Source organism: Equus caballus, chromosome 7 (assembly GCF_041296265.1).
Source record: "Equus caballus isolate H_3958 breed thoroughbred chromosome 7, TB-T2T, whole genome shotgun sequence".
Lineage (NCBI taxonomy): Eukaryota > Metazoa > Chordata > Mammalia > Perissodactyla > Equidae > Equus > Equus caballus.
The window spans coordinates 7,452,219-7,474,891 of NC_091690.1; the positions used below are offsets into that span (position 1 = coordinate 7,452,219).

At 37.3% G+C, this 22,673-nt stretch overlaps 1 protein-coding gene across 25 annotated transcripts in view; it reads right to left on the reverse strand.

Moving 5' to 3' along the window:
* Positions 1-22,673, reverse strand: part of MTMR2 (myotubularin related protein 2) — a 102,147-nt gene that overhangs the window by 58,856 nt on the left and 20,618 nt on the right. For 15 of the 25 annotated variants that reach the window (XM_023646433.2, XM_070272675.1, XM_023646434.2 and 12 more), the window contains one exon: positions 4,115-4,220. The exons of 1 other annotated variant lie outside the window; for it this stretch is intronic. Coding sequence is in view for 3 of the 24 variants with exons in the window: in XM_023646429.2 (XP_023502197.1) it covers positions 4,115-4,220 (106 nt within the window). In the remaining 21 variants the exon portion in view is untranslated. Of the gene's footprint in view, positions 1-3,150; positions 3,236-4,114; positions 4,221-4,488; positions 4,565-8,989; positions 10,065-17,534; positions 17,608-22,673 lie in introns of those variants that run through there. 9 more of the 25 variants (XM_070272666.1, XM_023646432.2, XM_070272668.1 and 6 more) reach the window with 5 other exon arrangements.

Below are 22,673 nucleotides of genomic sequence, written 5' to 3' on the forward strand. Positions count from 1 at the left end.
GCAAAATATCATCAATTAACAAAACTGGGGAAAAGGGGAGATCAGATTTTCTTACAAAAACTCTCTTTTTCTGATTATTTAGAAAAGCAATTCTCATTTATTAAGAAAGTAATACTGAAAATTGCTATTTCTACCTCAAAAAACATATTAAAGATATTCCTCATTAATTAAGAAAATCTCACTTCACGCTTGAAAAATCTAGCAAAATCATGGGCAGATAGTCTCTCTGGGTAATGTGCTGTATAAGAACATCACCAATCTGGCACCAAAAAAGGGCAACACCGAGCTGTGTGCCTTTAAGCACACGATTTAATTCATCTCTTCTGAATATCAGGTTTCTCATCTGTCAAATGGGATAATAATATCTGTCTTACAGGATTGTTGTGAAAGTTAAATGAGATGAGGCATATATTAACGTTTATCATAGTAGCAAGCTAGATTTTTTTCAATTATTAGAAGCACATCTATCCTCCCACCCCACCTCTGAAAAGAGCACACATACATTTGAAATCAGGCTGCGTTATTTAAATGATACTAACATTTAATGTAATGTTACTCATTCATCTCCCTTCCACAATTGAAAAAGATCGTGATTCAAGTAAAGATATATCTAACAATCAAAGATATCTTTAAAAATCAGAAAACAGGGTAACGGGCAGTCTAAACATATTAGTTTTCTTTTTTCCCTGCCCCTTTAGGCACTCTACTATGGAAAGTACAGTCAACCTTTGTTGCCCCAAACCATCTTCGCCTTAACATTTAACAACTGTCTCTTCATTCATCCAAAAAAAACACTCTGAGGGCCCCACTAAGTTGTGAAAGATGCTGAATTATTAAGGGATAATTCCTGAAGTCATGCAGCTGATATATAAATTCGACAGATTCCCTTGGTATCCTAGTGCTAAGAGAATCAATAATTCAGGACATATTTGTGTCTAATGTTAAACCTGAAGGGAAGACAGGTATAAAATAAGTCTACTCCAGACAAACTTGCATATATGATCACTCTACCCATAATATTATCTCCAAATAAGATACATGCAAATGATCTTTTGCTTCAGAAGGAAAACAAAAGTATTTTGTTACCCTTTTTTGGCGGGGAGGGGGCAGCAAAAACATAAGAAAGTGAGCACACCTAGTGCCCAGACTTTGGTTTCTAATACCACTCTCCAATAAAAGAAACCTGAGATCTTTGAGAAATAGATGATGATTCTAAGACTGGGCAGGAAATATCAGGATGAGCCTAAAGCATCTTGTACTGCCAGAAAGTAAGGAGGAGCTAAAAAACACAAAAACAGAAAAATTTTTAAAAACCCACCACAATGATGGGAACATGTCAAAGGGTCACAAGATCTGACTGAAAGAATTCCTAATTTGGAGTTGGAACAATTTCAGCAACAAAGTAGTACTGGATTGTAATCTAAAATATAAAATAAATATCCAGGAGTCTACACTGACATAAATGATTGAATAAACCAATAAATGAGGGATAAGAAACAAACCTCCCACGCAGAAGAATTACAAAAATGTATGTAGATGTTCCACTCTCAACAAGGAGGAGCATAACTCCTCACTCCTTAAGTGTGGGCTGTGCATAGCCACTTCTTTCCAAAAAGTACACCATAGGGAGGAGAGGAAAAAAAGAGTATTTTACAGTGAAAAAAACTAACACTACCTCAACCAAGTGATTAAGGTTAACATCAACAGTGATAAATCATGTACCCTTGATATGATGTGATGAAAATGTTTCTTTACCTCTGTGGTCTTCTTCCCTAAAACATATTACCCCAGTCTAATAATGGGTAAAACATCAGACATTCTACAAAATACCTGACCAGTGTTCTTCAAAACTGTCAGAATCACCAAAAACAAAGTCTGAAAACCTGTCACAGCCAAGAGGCACCTAAGGAGACATGATTACTAAACAATGTGGTGTCCTGGATGGGACTCTGGAACAGAAAGGAGGACATCAGGTAAAAACTAAGGATATCTGAATAAGTATGGACCTTAGTTAATAACAATGCATCAACAGTGGTTCATCAATTTTGACAAACGTACCATACAGATGTAAGATATTAATTAACAGGGGAAACTGGATGTCAAGTATATGAGAACTCTATACCATCTTGCTGAGTTTTCTGTAAATCCAAAACGGTTCTAAAATAAAAAATGTATCTAATAAAAAATAATAAACTATAATATTTAATATACAGAGTAACATTATGACCCTCATTTTGTCCCAATGTCAGCCAGTCACTTTAATTTATGGTACATATGGTGTCCTGAGGAAATGAAGGGAGCCTGCATGCAGAGAAGATGATAATGGAGGCCTCCTTCCAGCATCTTGCGATGTACTGCAATTCACGTGTGTGCCCAGTAAAGTAGTTTAACTAAACTAACCCTCACAAGAATACACAAATGATTTAAAATATTTCAGGCAAGAAACAGCAGGTAGAATATAATATTAATAATATAAGCATAGGCAAGAAGCAAAAGTAATATTTCTCCCATTCTTATTATGGTTCTTTATCAGTCACAATATGAAGTTAAAAACTGATATTTTCAACTAATAATCCTACCAGAAGTAGGCCAAAAAATTGCAAAATTATCAAGAGGCCTATAGGCCCTTAGTGGATTTTTATTAATGTAATGAATAAATAAAAGTTAGATACGTATATAAATTATGTACTTTTTTTTTTTTGAGGGAGATTAGCCCTGAGCTAACTGCTGCCAATCCTCTCTTTTTGCTGAGGAAGACTGGCCCTGAGCGAACATCTGTGCCCATCTTCCGCTACTTTATATGTGGGACGCCTACCACAGCATGGTTTGCCAAGTGGTGCCATGTCCACGCCCGGGATCTGAACCAGTGAACCCTGAGGCACCAAAGTGGAACGTGCGAGCTTAACTGCTGCGCCACCCAGCCGGCCCCAAATATGTACTTTTAAATAGTAATAAATTAAGGAGAGGCTACAATGGATTTATATTTACTATTACTAATGATGAACTCTGTCCTAAATGTATGTTATGTTTCAAGATAACAGCTAATGATATTATAAAGCCTTTATAATTAGCACAACTTATTCAAATTATAATGATAAATCTTTAGTAGTTTTAGTGATGTTTAAAGTCATGCTATATACAATCTAGTACCTTATGACATTTCACAAAAGGTAATCACAAATATGCAGAAGCCTTTACAGATGTTTCTAACCTGTCTTCTTGCATTTGTTGGATTCTGTTTTGAAAATGAAATACACAAAAAAGATGTACTCTCAATATGTGCTCAACAGCAAACGATCTCATTAATGAAAACAATTTTTAATAAAACTGCAAATGTGTAATCACTGAGAAAACAGTCACTTGATCAGAATAAAAAGATTCTGAGGTAAAGTTTACGGGTTATAACGCACCACACGTGACATTCATTTTCTCCATCATTCATAGATAAGCAGTTGTAGAAAGCAGATGAACCCAAAAATGTACAAAGTGCAACAGGATATCACTGATGTGGTTAAGACCTTTAATAAATAGAGGACACGTACAAACTATAATGAGATGTGTAGCAACTACAGTAGAGTACTGAAGGGACTCAGCTCCAGAACTAGACTGCATGAGCTGGAATACTGGCAATAGAATTTATTAGCTGTGAGACCTTGCGCATGTTACTTAATCTCTCTCTGAGTTATTATCATCTGTAGAATGATGATAATAACAAGTCTCTACCCCACAGAACTGCTAGAAGTATCAGGAGAGATAGTTCATGACCACTTAGGACAATGCTTGGTACATGATAAGTACTCAATAAAGGTTTGGCTATTATTGGCCATCATTATGGGAGTAATCATGAAAATCTTTTATACCACAACAAAATTCATTAATTACCTTTTGGCAAAGAACTTAAAAGTTAACAAACTTAGAGACGAACTACACATTTTTCTTTTACAAATAAATAAGAATTCCAAATTTGCTGGCCTGTTCTGGGACTTTTTATAAAGACTGAGGTCTTTGAGAATACCAATATTACCTGCTTAACTAGTTAAAGCTTGTATTGATAGTGCAGACACAAATAGCTAACAGAAAGAACTTCATGAGAACTTAGAAACAGTATACATACCCTCAAATCAGGAGAAAAGTTGTCTGCAGAAGTTGAAATGGAATCCGATGATACAACAGAAGCTGACTTTGTATGCACTGAATTCTCTGAATGAGAAGTAGAAGCACTACAAAATACAAAAGCACAGTATGTTTGAAAAATGAGGGCTTTAAAAAGCCAATTTCAGAAATTTTGTTAATTATAACTCCATTACTTATTAAAGCTTCCATTGCCAACTACTTAGCCTACTCAATCTTATCTCCAAATATTGATAAATTGCAAACACTCTATACCTTTCACACTCCCTCTGGACAGACTTCCCTAGTACTCATGAACACCATCCGGGCTAATTCTTTCTTTTTATCCAACCATCCATTCATCCAATGAATACTCACTGAGTGGTCCAATGGGCAAAACCATTACACGAGGCACTATGATTCGGAGATAAATATGACATAATCCTCATGTTCACGAAGCTCGCAAGGTTGTGGCAGAGACAGTCAAGTAAATAAATGGTGCAATGTGATAAAGACTCTAACAACACACACACAGAAAGAGAACAAACTATGGGAGGGGAAAAAAGGAAGCAAGCACCTAACTACTCAGGAAGTTCAGGGAAGACTCCACAGAGGAGATGATATTTGAACTGCGTCTCGAAAGATAGGAAATTGCCAGGCTGATAAATAAGAAATTCCATAAACAAATAAACAAAAAAGCATTGCAAAGGTATAGAATTATCAAAGAGCAGAGAACATTTGAGAAACTACAAATAGTTCAACAGGGCTGGATAAGCAGAAGATGCAGATAGAAAGACAAGCCTATCGTACTTTGCACCTTGCTACCAAATCAAATTCTATACTTTTAACGAGCCTGTCTTAAATATCCACTTCTTCCATTATACTAAGTAATCACATTCTACAGTTACTTTTATTCCCTTAAATTCCTACAGAACTCTCCATACCTGATCACATGCTGCCTTTTACTGTTTATTGATCTCAGGAATATATATTTTGTTTCGCCAGCTAAATTTCAGGTATCCCAAAAGAGAGAACCGTGCCTTTATTTTCCACAAAATCTTTTTTAGTACCTGTTAACTGTACAGTATACTGTTAACATGTATCATGCTTGTTAAATTCAAAAACACAGTGACAATATACCTACGCCACAAACTGAATGATCTACATCATTTCCTCTTATGAGTAAAAGAAAGTCAAAATTATTTAAGGTAAGAAAAACCAATGATAGAAAAATCTCAGACACTCAATTGAAGCTTAAAGCTGTGATTAAAAAACATATTTTTCTAAACCTTCATTCCCAACTTAAGTCTTCTTCACACCAAAAGTCAAAATTTTTTCATTAGACTTTGATGAAATAATCCATCTTAAGGTTGTGATAATATTTAAGAATCTACATTTTCATTTTAGAATTTGTCCACCATAAACCTGCCTGTAACAATAACTAAATTACTTACACAATGCGAAAATCATCTTCCCCAAAAGAAACTGTCACTTCATTTTTTAAATTTTTTTCCACCTTTATTGAGGTATGATTGATTAAAAAAATTGTATATATTTAAGGTGTACAACATGATGTTTTGATATATGTATACACTGTGAAATGATTACCACAGTCAAGCTAATTAAAACATCCATCACCTCACACAGTTACCTTTTTTTTTTGCGGTGAGAGAATTTGAGATCTACTCTCTTGGCAATTTCAACTATACAATAAGCTATTAGCAACTATAGTCACCATGCTATACATTAGGCCCCCAGAACTTAGTCACTTTATATCTGAAAATTTGTCCCTTTTGATCAATGTCTCCTCCTTTCCCCCTTATCAGACATATGGTTTGAAAATATTTTTTCCCATTCTGTAGGTTACTTTTTCATTTTGATTGTTTCCTTTGTTGTGGAGAAATTTTTTAGGTTGATGTAGTCCCAATAGTTAATGTTTGCTTTTGTTGCCTGTGCTATTGGTGTCAAATCCAAAAACCATTCTCAAGACCAATGCCAAGGAGCTTTTCCCCTATGTTTTCCTCTAGTTTTCCTGACTCAGTTCTTACATTTAAATGTTTAATCCATTTTGAGTTTATTTTCGTGTATGCTGTAATATAAGGGTCACATTTCATTCTTTTGTATGTGGATATTCATTTTTACTAATACCGTTTATTGAAGAGCTTATCCTTTCCCCATTGTATACTCTGGAGTCTTTTTCACACATAAGTTGACTGTGTATGTGTGGTTTTATTTCTGGGTCTCTATTCTGTTCCATTGGTCTATGTGTGTGTGTTTTATACCAGTACCACACCATTTGATAACTATAGCTTTGTAACACATTAGGAAGCATGATGCTTCCAGCTTTGGTCTCTGTACTCAAGACAGCTTTAGCTATTTGGGGTCTTTTGTGGTTCCATAATGATTTTAGAACTGTTTTCTCTATCTGCGAAAAACACCATTGGAATTTTTATAGAGAATGCATTGAATCTGTAGATCACTTTCAGTAGCATGGGCATCTTAAGATTCATTCTTCTAATCCATTAACACAGGATAATTTCCCATTGATTTGTGTCTTCCTCAACTTTTTTCACCATTTTATAGTTTTCCTTGTACAAGTCTTTAACCTCCTTGGTTAAATTTACTTCTAAGTATTTTACTCTTTTTGATGCTACTGCAATGGAATTGTTTTCTTAATATTTTTTGGAGAATTTATCATTACAGTATAGAAACACAACTGATTTCTGCATGTTGATTTTGAATCCTGCAACTTTCCTGAATTTATTAGTTTTCACAGGTTTTTGGTAGTCTTTACAGTTTTCCATGTATAAGATCATGCCATCCGCAAAATGTTACGTATTTATACAATGTGAAAATCATCTCCCCCAAAAGGAATTGTCACTTCTTTTAAATGGATGAACATGGTATTCCAGTGGGAACACTTCATAATATTTTTTTCAAATGCAAACATGTTTATTTTATTAACTATTTCAAAGTATGATTGTAATTGTTATTTTTTTATATCCAAGAACCTATAATATTATACAATGGAGAAGTTATAAGAAATTCTATTATTTAGCTTTATAATGTAAGCAATGAGAGATTGATAGGCTAAAAATATTTCCTTCCTCTGTTTTTTGTAGCCAACTTTGATTGTCATCTGAATTAAAATTACAGGTAAAATAACCAACCTTTAGGCACATTACTTTGACAGATATTGTCTGCTGCCTATTCCATACATATAGACACCCCTTTCTTTCCTGACTTTGATCACAGCAGGCTGTGCCCAGCCCAAAACAACACGCTTGCATTTGGCTCTCCTGTGGCTCAGGAGAACCATGTGATACAATTTTGGTCAAGAAGATTTAAAGGGTAGTCTGTTAATGCTTATGGAAACCTTTTATTTTCTTAATAAATGGGAGCAGAAACAGCAGGATGGCCCTTAACATTTCCCACTTTCTCTCTGGCCTGGAACAAGAATGTAAAGTTTGGAAACACTGCAGCCATCTTGTAAACATGACCAACATGCTGGCCTACTAAAGATAGGGAGCCCAACAACAGGAAGAGCATAAAGTTCTTGTAGTCCCGGTGAGCAGCTGAATTCATACGAATAACTCTCTACTTGGGGAATTTTTACGTAAAATAAATGAAATTCAATTTTTTTTTTTTTTGAGGAAGATTAGCCCTGAGCTAACTGCTGCCAATCCTCCTCTTTTTGCTGAGGAATACTGGCCCTGAGCTAACACCCATGCCCATCTTCCTCTATTTTATATGTGGGATGCCTACCACAGCATGGTGTGCCAAGCAATGCCATGTCCACAGCTGGGATCCAAACCGGTGACCCCTTTGGCCACAAAGCGGCACATGCGAACTTAACCGCTCTGCCACCAGTCTGGCCCCTGAAATTCAATTTTTAAAATCAGTGTAATAGAATTTTCTATTCTGTACAGCCAAATGCAATCCTAAGTGATAAAGAAATCAACACCTCATAAAGTGTATTTTGGACAAATTCAAATGTGCAATACTACTTTTTATGCATATGACCTTCTGGGAGAACAGAAAAGACACTTAAAGGCAATAAGACACAATTTAGAATTACGAGTAGTATATTACTTAGAAAAATAATTTCGACAGAGGGAATATTATAGCATGTACCACTAAGAAATCAAATGGCTCTTCAGAACCAAAGCATGAAGTAAATAAATATACAAGAGAAATAAAATAAACAAAACCAGTTTCTGCAACTAATATGCAATCTCAGATTCAAAGAATCAGTCTTTCAAGGACAAGTGTGGCAAATAGCCTGTCATCATCAACTTCTCTATCAGACACACATAAACATGGGAAGATAGTATGATCCACAATATTATATTTGAATAAGCACTAATATGTATTTCAATATAACAAGTCTGTAAAAGGTTTTAAACTCCAGACAAGCAAAGAGTGGCTGAAGGGGACAAGGGTGGGAATATATAATAGTTCTGTTCTTGTAATTATGGCAGATACTTACAAATGCACACACACACATACCAGTAGAACCACTGAAAGTTCTCCTGGTATAAACATAAACATTAAGCGCTGCCCTTCATGGCTACTCAGGCGGAAGGTGGCCACAGATGCCCTAGAATGTAGAGCTCTATTTTCAGTAGTTATTCTTTCTTCTCTCCCATGGGCTCTAAGCAGGCCTCTGATCTCCATGGCTACTGGCATAATACAATCTAATTTCCACTGCTCTTTTCTGTTTCTCCCTTGCTCATCTTGAGGTCAAGCTCTCTCTGTTTACCTTTTACAGACTTTTCCATTAACAAGCTCTGTATTTCCCTGAATTCACACCTTTGCTCATCCCATTCCCAAATAGAATGCCCCTTTATCCCAATCTATTTATTAACATCCTACTTACTTTTTAAGACCCAGTTAAAAAGCTAGCTTTTCCAAGAAGTCTTCCCCAGGTCTTCCAGCTGGAACAAAATTCTCAGTCCTGTACATTTTCATAGACTTCTGTCTATATACTGTAATTGCACTTAACACTTTCCAGATTAGACCAGAGCTCTTTGGTTACACGGCCACTTTCCTTTTTAAATTATAAACTACTAGAGAATAAGAATCTTGTAATTGACAAGGCATTTGAACTCCGAGCAATGACTGTAGTCTGCTAACCTCATTAAGTAACCAATACCACTTCAGTCCTCAGATTTCCTAGGCCCATAAACTTCATACATACACTTCAAATCAAACATTTCTGTTATCTTTGTCATCCTGAGTCCCTCTTCAAAAATGCCAGACCTTCTAATCTGTGTGTTTCCTCCATCCATTTACCCTGTCCAAGTCTTCCTTCAGCTACGAACTCTTCCTAACCTTTATACTCAAATCTTTATTCCATAATGAGGAAATTCCCTTACATCTTTAACAGAACTCTCCCCTCCACATCTCCGCCTCAACCTACATCTCCCCTGGATTCCACTTCACTGCAGCCTTTTCTAGGGAAGACCCTTGCTTCTCCCATATCTCACAAAACCCAAAGGCAAAAGCAGGATTTCCCCAGGCTCCACTCTCATGCTTCTATATTAGTATTACTTTTCTGTCTTCATAGATAAAAGCCTTCTTCCTCTGAGGTTCATGGTATTTGGGTATACAACCTCTCTGTTACTATCATCTACTCACCTTTTAATTACTCCTCCTCACTCAGTAAGGACTTTCTAACCTGGCTCACTTTCTTTTCCAAAGCTTCTGTCTACTCGTCACAGGAATTTCAATGTCCATAAGGATAAACTAGCAACAACCTAGCTCAGAATTCCTCACTTCCAGCATCCCTCATCTCCATCCCCACTTTAGCAATGTGCTTCTGAAGTCACACTCTGGACTTTATCATTTCTGGGAACTACTCAGCCTCTGTAATCTTAAACTCAAGGAAACCAATCTCTGACCACAGATGCTATCTTTTCCAAATACATCACTTTCTTAACTTTTCCTTCATCTAATCTTCAAAGTAGTGGAAACAACTCACCCCTCAACTTCTCCATTCGTCATTATCCTTCACGTAACTGCTTTCCCTTTCCCCCTTCACTTCTTTCCCTATACAACCCAGAATGTATAGTGTAATATTTTATACTCTCTTGTCAACCCTCAGTGTACTTACATCCTTATCCATTGGTCACCACTGCCCTGCTAATCCAGATCATTACAACTATCTAACTTTTCCTGTGCTAATGCTTAGCTACTAATGGCGGAAATCTTCACATTGGGGCCACTTAAGACTCATGGTTAGAAACACTAGTTAGGCCCAAGGAAGTGCTCAGCAGTACTCCCACTTCCCAAGTGATTTTTCTAAACCATCACCATGTTTTCCCTAAACGCATCATATCCAGTCCATCTAAAGTGCTGTAAAGTCTAACTTTCCTATCATCTCTTGAATGCATCCCTTTTTCTATCCTAATTTGTACTGTCTTACCTCAATACCTCTTCCATGGACTACTGCAAATCACCTGTCTCCTTTCTCTTACTCATCCAATATATCATCCCAAACCAATACCAAAGTGATCTTTCAAAAACAGATCTGACATATCATTCCCTGCTTAAATCATTTTTTATTGAGATAAAATTGACATACAACATTATATTAGTTTCAGGTGTAGAACATAATGATTTGATATTTGTATATATTATGAAATAATCACAACAGTCTAGTTAACATCCATCACCAGAGATACAAATTTTTTTTCTTGATGAAAACTTTTAATATCTACTCTCTTAGCAACCTTCAAACATACATTATTAACTACAGTCACCATGATGTACACTATATCTCTATGACTTATTTATCCTATAACTGGAAGTTTGCATCTTTTGACCACCTTCACTCATTTCACCTACCTCCCAACCCCTTGCCTCTGGCAACTACCAATCTGCTCTCTGTATCTATGAGTTCAGTTTTATATATATATACATCTATATACAAACAGACACACACATTGTGTCTGTGTGTATATATACATATATATATATATATATACACACCACATTTTCTTTATCCATTCCTCCACCGATGGACACTTAGGTTGCTTCTATGTCTTGGCTATTGTAAAAAATGCTCCAATGACCATGGGGGTGCATTTATCTTTTCAAGTTAGTGTTTTTGTTTTCTTCTGATATATACACAGAAGTGGAATAGCTGGATCATATGACAGTTCTATCTTTAATTTTTTGAGGAACCTCCATACTGTTTTCCCTAATGGCTGCACAAATTTACACTCTCACCAACAGTGCACAAGGATTCCCTTTTCTCCATATCCTCACCAACACTCATCTCTTGTCTTTTTGATAACAGACATTCTAACAGGTGTGAGGTGATAGCTCATTGTGGTTTTGATTTGCATTCCCTGTTTAAATCTTCAGTGATTTCTCCTTGCCTAAAGAATGGAGCCCAAACTCCTTAGCATAACACTTGAAGTCTTCCATGATCCACCCCTTGTTCTACATTATCTAGCTGTTGCTCTTACTCATCTGAAGCCACTGAGAATGGCTTGTAGATTCCCTAAGTTCTCTAGCCATTTCATGCCTCTGTGTCTTTGCTAAGTCTGCTGTCTTTGCCTGTAATGTCCTTCATACCCTTCCATGCCCTCTTTGCCCCTATCCATCTTGGAGACATGACTACTTCTTCCTTTACTGTGCACTGCATGTATTTGTATCATATGTGTGACACTTTATTGCATTTACTCATCTACAAGTTCCTCCTCTCAGATATTTTTGTTAACTGTTTACTATTTCAAGATTCTTTCTTTACCACAAATCATTCCATCCCCTTCTCACAATAAAACATATAAAGTGTTTAAAATAGAATATGTGACACATGTGTCAGTTACTATTATTTATGACCACTGAGTGTTATTGTGCATATATTACTCCAAGCCAGATTAGCCACATAAATAAAACTATAATGGCAAAGCTGATGGGGAAAAAATAGCAAGAATAACAATTAAAGACCTGGTATTTATAAAATAAGAAATTTATAAAATTTATAAAATAAGAAATCTGCTTCTTGGACAGTCTGATGTTAGACGTATTAGAAAAATGAATATTATTCCCACTATAGAAGCATGTGCACTGGCACTGTAAATGTAGTTTAAAAATGAAGTCTGTCATTGCTATGGATTTAATTGTGTCCCCCCAACCCACCACTAAATTCTTACATTGAAGCTCTAACCGCCAATCTAACAGTAACTGGTGATAGGGCTTTTCGGAAATAATTAAAAAGTTAAATGAGGTCGTAACGGTAGGGTCCTAATCCAAAAAGATTAGTGGCCTTATAAGAAGAGAAAGAAAGCCTTCCCTCTCTCTCTCTCTCTCTCTCTCTCTCTGTCTCTCTCTCTGAATGCACACACCGAGGAAATATCACGTGAGGACATAGCAAGAAGGCAGCCATCTGCAAGCCAGCCAGACCGTCGTCACCAGGACCTGAACCAGCCTTGATCCTGGACTTCCCAACCTCCAGAACTGTGAGGAACAAATTTCAGTTGTTTAAGCCGCCCAGTGTATAGCACTCTGGAAGCAAGCCTGAGCTGACTAATATAGTCATAGCAGACGAAAGTCATGGAAGGAGTTTCTCCTGGATTTAGAAGTGAAATTGATAATACAAATTTTTTTCTTACTATACAAAAAAAAGCTCAAAAGTTCAGAAAAGTACTAAAAAGGACATGGCAGTCCCACTGGAAGAGACCTAATTATGTCATCAATAATAACCTTTCTCTATGAAAAATGTGAGTAGAAATTGAATGTCCATTTTGCCTATTACTGTTTTCCATAGAATTACACTTCCCAAAACTATCCAAACTTGCACAAAGTAACTTCCAGTAAAAAACAATTTTAGATTTTCCTTTCTTGCTGCTTTCCTTTCTTTCACATTGAATATGATTTTCATTTCCCATTTTCACGTCTCACTCCAGCTCAATAAGCCTTGGCTGAAAAAAGCCACAATCAGCTCATACCTGGATTCATTCAGACATGTTAGTCTCATCACGTTCTAATATATTATATTCAAATCTACAAGAATAATTTTCTTCAAACATTGCTTCAACAATTCCTTAGCCCTTATATTCATTATAATGAAGATTCTTATACTGGCATCCAACTGCCTCCGAATCAAATCAAATCTCATAATAGCTTTCAGAGCATCAAGGCTCTCCACCACATCTAATTCTAGCTCAAGCTTACATTCTACTCCAGCTAGACAAACCTGTTCCTCGCCACCGATCAGGAGAATCAGACTCTTCTTACTTTCCATTTTGAATATCTTTTAATGTAGTCTCCAAACTACCTTCTCTTCTGACCAGCTGTGGTTTTTAACCACATAAAATTTCTCTTGAAGGTTCACTTTCCACAAGGAACCAGTCCTAAGCTATTCTTACTGGTTCCTTTCAGTAAGTCTAGTCATTCCAACACCTTTGCATTTGTATTCAGTTATAGTCATGCTTACATTGATGTATTAGGTTTACATTGACTCATTTTTGTTTATATTGATTCATTACATAGTACACATATTCCTTTAAAAAAAAAAACTTTAACAACTACCAAACTCTTACTATGTACAAAACACAGGGTTACAGAACAGCCTCAGCCCACGAGATTTCACTGTAAGAGAAATTATACTACACAAGCACATCAGTAATACCATGAGAGGTACAAACAACGGCCAGGAGAAAAAAACTCAAAGGAAATGATTGTAATTCAAGGATTAGAGAAAGCAAAAAATATATTAAGTTAAACCATTTGAAATTGCTATTTTGTAGGTTAAATGGTCAAACATCAACTATCCCATATCGCTCAATGTGTTCAAATGAAGGAGACAAATTTAGCTGGGCCTTTAAGGATTGCGAGACACAGATCAAGGCTTTGCAAATCACAAGCATACACACACACAAAGATGTTTTTTAAAAAGGGCTCGGGAAAGTATATGGTATAGTTTGTGAATAATAAGTAGTTTACTCAAACTAAATTGGTAAAAGGTTAAAAAGGTAGCCTGGTGCCAGATCACTGAGAATCTTAAATGCCAGACTTAAAAGCTTTGCTGGGAAAAGGCAAGGCGCTCATAATGACACACCACTCCACATCCTCTGGGGTGGCTAGAATTAAAAGGCAGACAATAACAAATGTTAGCAAAGATGTGGAGAAACTGGAACCCTCACATGTTGCTGGTGGAAATGTAAAATGGTACAGTCACTTTGGAAAATGGTCTGGCAGTTCCTAAAAGGTGAAAGAGAGTTACCAAATGACCCAGGAATTCTACTCCAAGAGAAATGAAAACATGTCCACACATAAATGCACATGAAAGTTCTCAACAGTATTATTCATAATAGCCAAAAAGCTGAAACAAGCCATGCCATTCCTCTGCTTGAAATCCCTCAATAGCTGCCCACCGCTCTTCCGTTATCGCAGGCTCAAGTCGTTACACAATCTGCTCCCTGCCTCCTCCTCCAGCTTCCTCTTGTGTATCTCTCTCCCTCCTTGCTCTCCTCAATCCAACCACACTAGCCTTCTTTGAGATCCTTAAATAAGCTGGCTCCTCTGCAGGGAGGCTGATTCTGCCAATCTCCTTCTTGACTTTAGTTCTACTAAGATTACAAACTCCAAGAAGAAAGAATCATGTCAATTTTGCTTATGGTTCTATTCCTAGGACCTAGCATGGTGCCTGACATAGAGGAGGCACTCAGGAAATACTTGTTGAATTAATTAATGAGTGAAAGAATGAATGAGAGTGATCAAAGAAAAATGGATTATTCTAACCAAATTCATCAGAGGCCACAACTAGAACATCCAAGACAAAATGAAAAGTAAATTTGGTAAAGGAGGAGAGAAAGGGGCAGAATAAGGGTAGGGAAAGATAAACAGAAAGTCTCATTTTCCTTCTGGAGTTATTGTTTGTATATTATTTTATATACCATATATAGTGTCCTATTTCCATTAAAAAATTTCTTAGGATGCTGGGGTAACAAGCATTTCTTTAAAGAAGCTACATTTTAAGTGACTAATAAATAATCCTTAAATAACTGGTGGGAATTGGTTTTTGCCTATTTCTTTCCACTGGGATGGTTAAAGAAAAAGTAATTGGGGATTGAGAAACCAAGATTTTAGCCCTAACTAGCTAACAACAGTATCCTCGGCCAAGTGACTTAATCCCCATCCCCTATTACAGTTTCAGGACCTGTGAAAAGTCCCAATTAAATTACTTAAGTGGTTAGCTTTCCAGTGGTCATACACCTCTTTGAGAATTTCATGAAAGCTATTCCCTGAATTGCTTTCAATGTCAGAGACTTGAAGGTTAAGAACCCTGGCCTAGATGATCACTTTTGGTTCTAACATAGTCCAGGGCTTCTGAAAAAAGTATTCTACTTCTGTAATATTCATATAATATTTAGATGAATACTGAAACATTAAATAGACTGTCCAAAAAGTATATGTGTATGCAGGCGTCTGTGTCTATATTTACATATATTTGTTTCTAATTATGTAATCACAGCCTTAGCCTTGAACACGAAGACTCTAGATTAAAGAGAAATATTCCAATATTGTATTTCTTAGAATAAAGTCTTTAAGAGAATATTTATGTATAATAAAGTCAAAAGGAAACTAAATTCAATAGCTACACTTATTTCAGGAGCTCTGAGCTATCACTGTGTAAATTCAACACCCCTGCTTATAGATAAATAGAAATGACATCCTATCAAGAAATAGAAGCCACACTTTCTTTAAATATTTTCATATTAAGTGATTTTACCAGAAACTATATCTTTTAAATACACTTGAAAAATGTTCTAATTTAGCTAAATAATAATTATATTTCAAATGTCTTACACTTCAAAATATACCTGGGGAGAGAACCCCCTAAAATATACACATATGATTGGCTCAGTAACTCTTCTCTCTAAACAAACAATTTCATCAGATTGAACTGGAACCGAGGAATATAAACTCAATTCACTCAGGAACATCATCCTTGCCAGTGCCCACTACAGTTATATTTACCTGGCTTCTTATGCTGTGATTTGTACACGTACTCTAACTTTGTGACCTCAGGACACTGGCACTCGTTATTAACTTCAGTGGCCTGACTCATGTGGAGTACTTCTCGTCTGCCAAGGTGAAAAATGAAAATGCATGACTTGGAATAATCTTGGCACTTGCATTTCTGACAGCATACTCATTTTTCTTTCAAACACCACATGTGGTTTTCCTTCACAAGTCTCTTTCCAAATCTGCAGACCATATTCCGTTTCTTAAGAGTTTAGCCACTTTCCACATTACAGCGAATTGTCTATCCTTACTGGCTCCATTTTCTCAGCACCTACTCACTCCTTACTCCCTTGCAGTCTGGCTTCTGCCTCAATCAATCCCCGAAAAATGGCTCTTTCTATAAGTACCAATGACCTGATTATTTTTAAAAAATGGTCTTTTCTCAGTTCTGATACTATAAATTCTCATCTCCCCTCACTAGCATATTATTTTGGTTACCCCATATCTCAGTTTAATTTCATCAATACCCTCGAGCACCTATTATACATAAGCTACTACTGTTCCAGGAACTCCTAACACAGGGTTGCTGCCTCTAGCGAGCTTTCACTCCAATGCACTTAATACAAGTACAGAAAAAACACATCAAAACATAAAATACGAAAAATGAATGAGAGAGAAATAAAGCACGTGGGGGGTTGGAAATTGAAAAACTCATATACAGCTTTAATTTAGGGGCTCGAGAAAGGTTTCAAGAAAGAGATGGTGTTTGAAGTTAGCCAGAATATAGAAGAGGTTCGACATCTTCTCATCAATTTCACTAAGCAAAGGAATAGCATGAAAAAAACAAAGTAGAGGAAAATTCAGAGCATGTTAAAGCTGTTATAAGAGGTAGATCACTTTAGGTAGAGTAACGGATACTCGTAAGCCACAATTAGAAATAAGCCTGGAAAGATAAATTTTTATTAGACTGTAGCAGGTCCTAAAAAATAAGTTAATATTTAGATATTTAATTCTGAAAGCAGTGAGAAGCCACTGAAAGTTTCTGTGTTTTAGGAAGATTTTTTTAACAATATGTCAAAGAATGGATAAGAGTAAGAAAATCTGTTAAGAGACTTCCTCACGTCAGAGGTACCAAGGGCCTAAACTAGCCGTAAAAATGAAATAGGAGTGGATACAAGGGACACTGTAGAGATGGAATCAACAGAACTCGGCAATTGACTTGACATGATAAGAAAGGAAGAGAAAAGGGTCAATATATGATGCCAAGTCTTGCTGACTGAGAAACCAGTGTGCCAAATTAGAGAGCAAAGAAGAAAAGCAGGTAGTTTGGGGAGCTGATAAGTTCTGTCTTAGAACTTTTAAGACTGAGGCAGCATTAAGACGTCCACAGGGAAACAGGTAGCACTCCATTCAGTAGGAAGTCAAAGGATTTTAGATTCTACCTGATCATGCACTTGTTCATTCATTCATTCCGGCAATGCTGATTTACTGCTTACTTTGTGTTGGATGAGTGCACTGTGAAGACACATGTGATGCAGAAATATTAGATATGCTCCCAAATTATAGCCTCATGAGAGAGGTAGACTCCTATTTAACTATGAATCTCATCGTGATAAATTCCATAAGAATGGTTAAAAAAATACTATAGGAGAATACAGGAGGAAAGGATTGAATGTGACCAGGAAAGGTTGAGGTAGACTTGAAAGATATGTCAGTTTTTATGGACATTGGCCTGTTAGCAGGATTTGATGGTAGAATAGAGAAAATTTGAATAGGGTATGTGAAAATACGCAATAGATTATGATGTTGTTGAATTTGAATCTCGTAAAACATCCAAGTGGATGTGTTCATCAAGTAAGTGGAAATATAAAACCTTTCCCGTTTTGACATTCCCTGGAGAGCTTATACCTAGGTGATAGCTAAATCCATGAATCTGAATCTGTAGCCCAGGACATGATATAAAGCAAGACGAGATTTGAGTTTTAGTGAATGGAACTACATTCATTTCCATAAAATAGAGACTGAAGGTAGAAGTCTAGAAAAAAATGGTCAGAGAGATGGAAGAATCAAGAGAAAAATTTAGTGAAAGCCAAGAAGAGTGTTTCAAAATAGGTAGTTAGTATGTAATACTACAAAGCAGTCAAGGAAAATGAGAGAAAGATCCAATAGATTTATTAATAAAATACATTGAATTAATTACTAAGTCAATATGGTCTATATAATGTTTTAGAAACAAGATCTAATATGAATGAAAAAATGGAGGTAATGAGGCATGGACTGCCTCAACTTCTTGCCCCTCTCTCAGTAAACTTATCTGTATCCAAACCCACTCTTTCTTCCTATCTTAGATGATGATACCTCTTGGGTTCAAGGCCAGTCCTTGCTCCTGTGCTCTTCATCCTGCCCCATACAGTCACCTTTGGGAGAGGGGTGGGAGGGGTGGGTGGCGGGGATGAGTGGGTGTGTATATGCATGCACAGGCTTTACACAACACTGGACATTTAGTAGGAACTCAATAGTGATTTGCTGAATCTATATCAGAATAACACATTTTCAATTCTAACTGAACTACTCTATCGATACTGCTTTCTGGATGTCATTAATGACCTCAGTAACAAACCCAGGGGCCTTGTTTCTCTCAGTTCTTGCTCTCCTTAACCTCTCTGCAACATCTGATACTACTGTCACTGCCTCCCTCTTGGGATTCTTTTCTTTCTAAACTTCCGTTGTCATTAAAATTTAATTTACATTAAAATTTCTTTATGCTCTCTCCTTTTCTAGGTTCTTTTCTTCCACTTGCCCTCTAAATACAGAGTCTCATGAAAGTTCTGACCTTGGCTTTGTTCTCTGTATACAATCTCTCTGAAATATCATGGCTTCCCACAGCTGCAGTTATCACCTCTGTGCAAATGATTTTCAAACATATCTTTAGTCTTCTCAGTCCCACATTCACAAATACTTGCTACTAGTACCATCTGGCCCCACGTTCTCTCTTCAGCCTTAGTTCCTCACTCTGATCCTGCTTAGCTACAGGCCACACTTTGTGATGACACTAAGCTATAGAGTAAGTAACTAGAATTACATCAAATAATATTTTTTTAAATTGTCCCTTTCAAATGCAAGTATAGCCATCAGTTAACCAACTATTCTGATAGCCAGCCAATGAATGATAGAATACTATAACTTTCAAGGACCTCTGAGATAATTCTAGGGAAATTCCTCTCATTTACAGATAAAGTACAACCCAGAGAAGTGAAGTGAATGATTTGAAATATGATATGAAATTCTTGGCAGAGCCAGATACAGAATCAGGTCCCCTTTTGATTAAATCACATCGCTTCCAATGGAGTACGGAATCAGGAGAAATACCCTCAAGGTGCTTATTATTTAACTGGGGAGATAAAACAAACACACATACCCCCTAAAATTTCTATCACACAAGCTCATTGTATGAGGATGAAATTCAGTTGAGATCAATCAAGGAATGCTCCCTGGAGACGATAAAGCTGAACAGGATTTAGAAGTGGGTTAAGAATAGGACTACTAGAAAGTAGTACCTTTAGGCCTGTTTCCCATAATTTTTTTTTTTAAGTTTTTGGACAACAAACACAAGGAACATATTATATAGGACAAGACTGGATTGTTAATTAAATCTCCCATTTAGAATTCAGTATGAATCCAAGTGATATTGTAGGTTCTGAAAGTAAATGAAGATAAGGCTCCAATGCGAATCTGATATTGTCTCACAGAATGTTACTGTTCCTCAACTCCTCATCTATTTTACTGTTTAAGAATGTGATGGGTCTGAGAGCAGGCCGCTCCAAGGTGTGCCACTCTGGTATGCGGACTATTTCGAGCTGAAGACAATGAAGCCTCAAAAGACCCACAAAGAGCATCTGACCTTCCCCCAAGCTGCCTAAAGAAATTTAAAATAAAGGTTGTCTCCAGGACAGGCCATCACCGTAGATAACTATCTAGGACACTTGGGGGGATCCTTGCTAAGTCCACTCTTATCAAAGTCCTGCTTATCAAACTTCTGCATTCCATCTCTATGACGATTGTCTTTCTCCCCCTTGAAGCCCCAGATCATTATGTGCTCCTTGTCCGTAGCTGAGGGTACTTAAACGGGTGGACTCAGCCAGATGGCCGAGTTACTCAGTTTACCCTGAGTTTCTCCCATGTATACATGCTATTAAATTTTGTTTGATTTTCTCTTGCTAACCTGCCTCTTTGATTATTTGACCAGCCATAAGAACCTTGAGGAAAGGCAGTGGGGGGTAATTCTCCCACTTCCCTGACAAATGCTTCATTTCCTTTTACTCTACCACTCAGTAGTCATGTGACCTTGGGCAGGATGCTCTAACACTCTGGGTCTCAGTTTCTTTACGTGTAAAATGGAGAAGATAAACTCTCCCTCATATAATTGGTTATTTATTCAGCTCCTGGTGTTCCAAATCAGGTCACTGATTCCCCCCAATCCCCAGCCTCCATCTGTAAGAGTTAAGAAAGGGCATCAGAAATCCAAGTGCTCTGGAGAGTTAGACTGTCTCTCCACCTCTCCCCTGGTCTCCTCAACACCATTGGCAAAAGTAAAGAGGAGACCCCAGAACTGTGTGTGATCTTTGCAGGACCTCACCATTCCCTCCCCCTCAATACTCAGTCTCACCACACTCTATCTTAAAAACTGTAACGACTAACTTCATTATTCTCCTTAACTCTGTTTTCAACAGTTCCCATAAGAAGTCAGAAGTACCAGACTCTAATCCCCTTTTCTGATCCCGTCTTCCATTCACCCCCCAACTCCTGTGCTTCTGTCTTTCAAGGTCAATCATCAGCAAAATATCCTCTACTCTCTCTCTTAAATGGTCTTTTTACCATTTACTCTAATGCCTGGTTTTCCCCTGAGGACATTGCTCTCCCTACAGCTCTTTCAAATGGAAAAATAAGCCCTCTTATTTTCTCTCCTATATCCCTCTCCCACCACTGGGCCTGGAAATTAGGCCTTGTTCCTCTTTGCTACTTGCAGACTATTCTTCCTCTCTGTGTCTAAAAACCCCAAGCATTCAATCATGTCATCAGACTATACCACCCTCTACTCCTCCCTGTTGAAGTCACTTACCAATCTCTAAGTCACTCTCCCTCATTCCTTGAAGAATTGGCTTCATGCTCACCATCATTCTTTCTAATATTAATACAACTGCCATAATTCTTACTGATTGCAATATCCATGTAAATGAGCATTCCAACACGTGGCCTCCCAGTTCCTTAACCTCCTCTCCTCCAATGATCTTGTCTTCCACTCCACCTCAGATCATACTCATACCCTAAACACTGGCATCACCAATTAATGAGTCCTTAACTTAAACTTCAAACATTCTACTGTCTGACCACCAGCTCATTCTCTCTAGTACCCTTGCCAACATCTTTATTGTTCAGTTCCACCAAGACCTTCACTGTTCCTACTGCCTTTCCTTGTCTCTACTTCATGACCTTACTTCTCTCTTTTCCCAATTTCCTAAATTCCGTAACCTGTAATTACAATCACTCCATGGTTCTTGCTTGCTTCATGGTACTTACCTGGCAACACCCAAATACTAGCTAAGCCACACTCTGCCTACTCCAGACCTGCACCCATATAGTTAAATTAGTCTAGAGAAAAATACACAGCCTCACAGCCTAGACTCACTTTGAATTCATGACGATTTACCTCTACCAGGCCCTTAATACTGTGCAGGAATCATACATTTCCCTAGTCCCTACACTCTCCCATTCTTCTAGACAACTAATTCATAACGTCTTTTCTTTCTTCACCCTCTGTCGCCCTCTCCTGAATTTTAGTAGGTGATCTAGATTCCCATATCATTGAAAAATAGAGAAGTAACCAAAAAAGATCCTTCCCAGGCTCCCCCAAATACAACCTATGTGCATCTGTGCATAAGTAATCTGCCTTCCTCTTACTGTGGAAAAATAGTGTATATTCCCATCTAAAGCTAGCTCCTCCACTAAACTCCACCTCCTCTCATCTTTTCAAGAAAATCTCTCCAGCAATTCTTCCCTCTGGTTCCTCCATCATAAAATTTTCCCTCTCTACTCAATCATTCCAACCAGCATAGAAACATGCAATTACTTCTCTCAGCCCCTCCAGATACCACTTCATTTCTTTGAGATTCTTTATGGAAACACTCCCTGAAAGAGATTATCTATACTCAGTCCTTCCAATTCCTTACCTCTCATTCTCTCTTGAACCCACTTCCATCAGGCCAACAAAAATGTTCAAGGTCATCAAGAACCTCCACTCTGCTAAACTCAATTGTCAATACTTACAATCCTCAACTATCAGCAGCATCTGACATCGTTGATCCTTCCTCCTTGAAACACTTTCCACCCAGGGCTTCCAAAACACTATACTCTCATGGCTACCTCACTATCCTTTGGCCACTCTTTCTCTCAGGTCTTCTGTAATGATTCTTCTCTCATCTTCTTAACCAACTGACATTGGGAGTGCCCTTGCACTCTCAGTGCTTAGATCTCTTATATTCACCTCCCTCCTGAATAATCTCATCCCATCTCAGAGCTTTAAC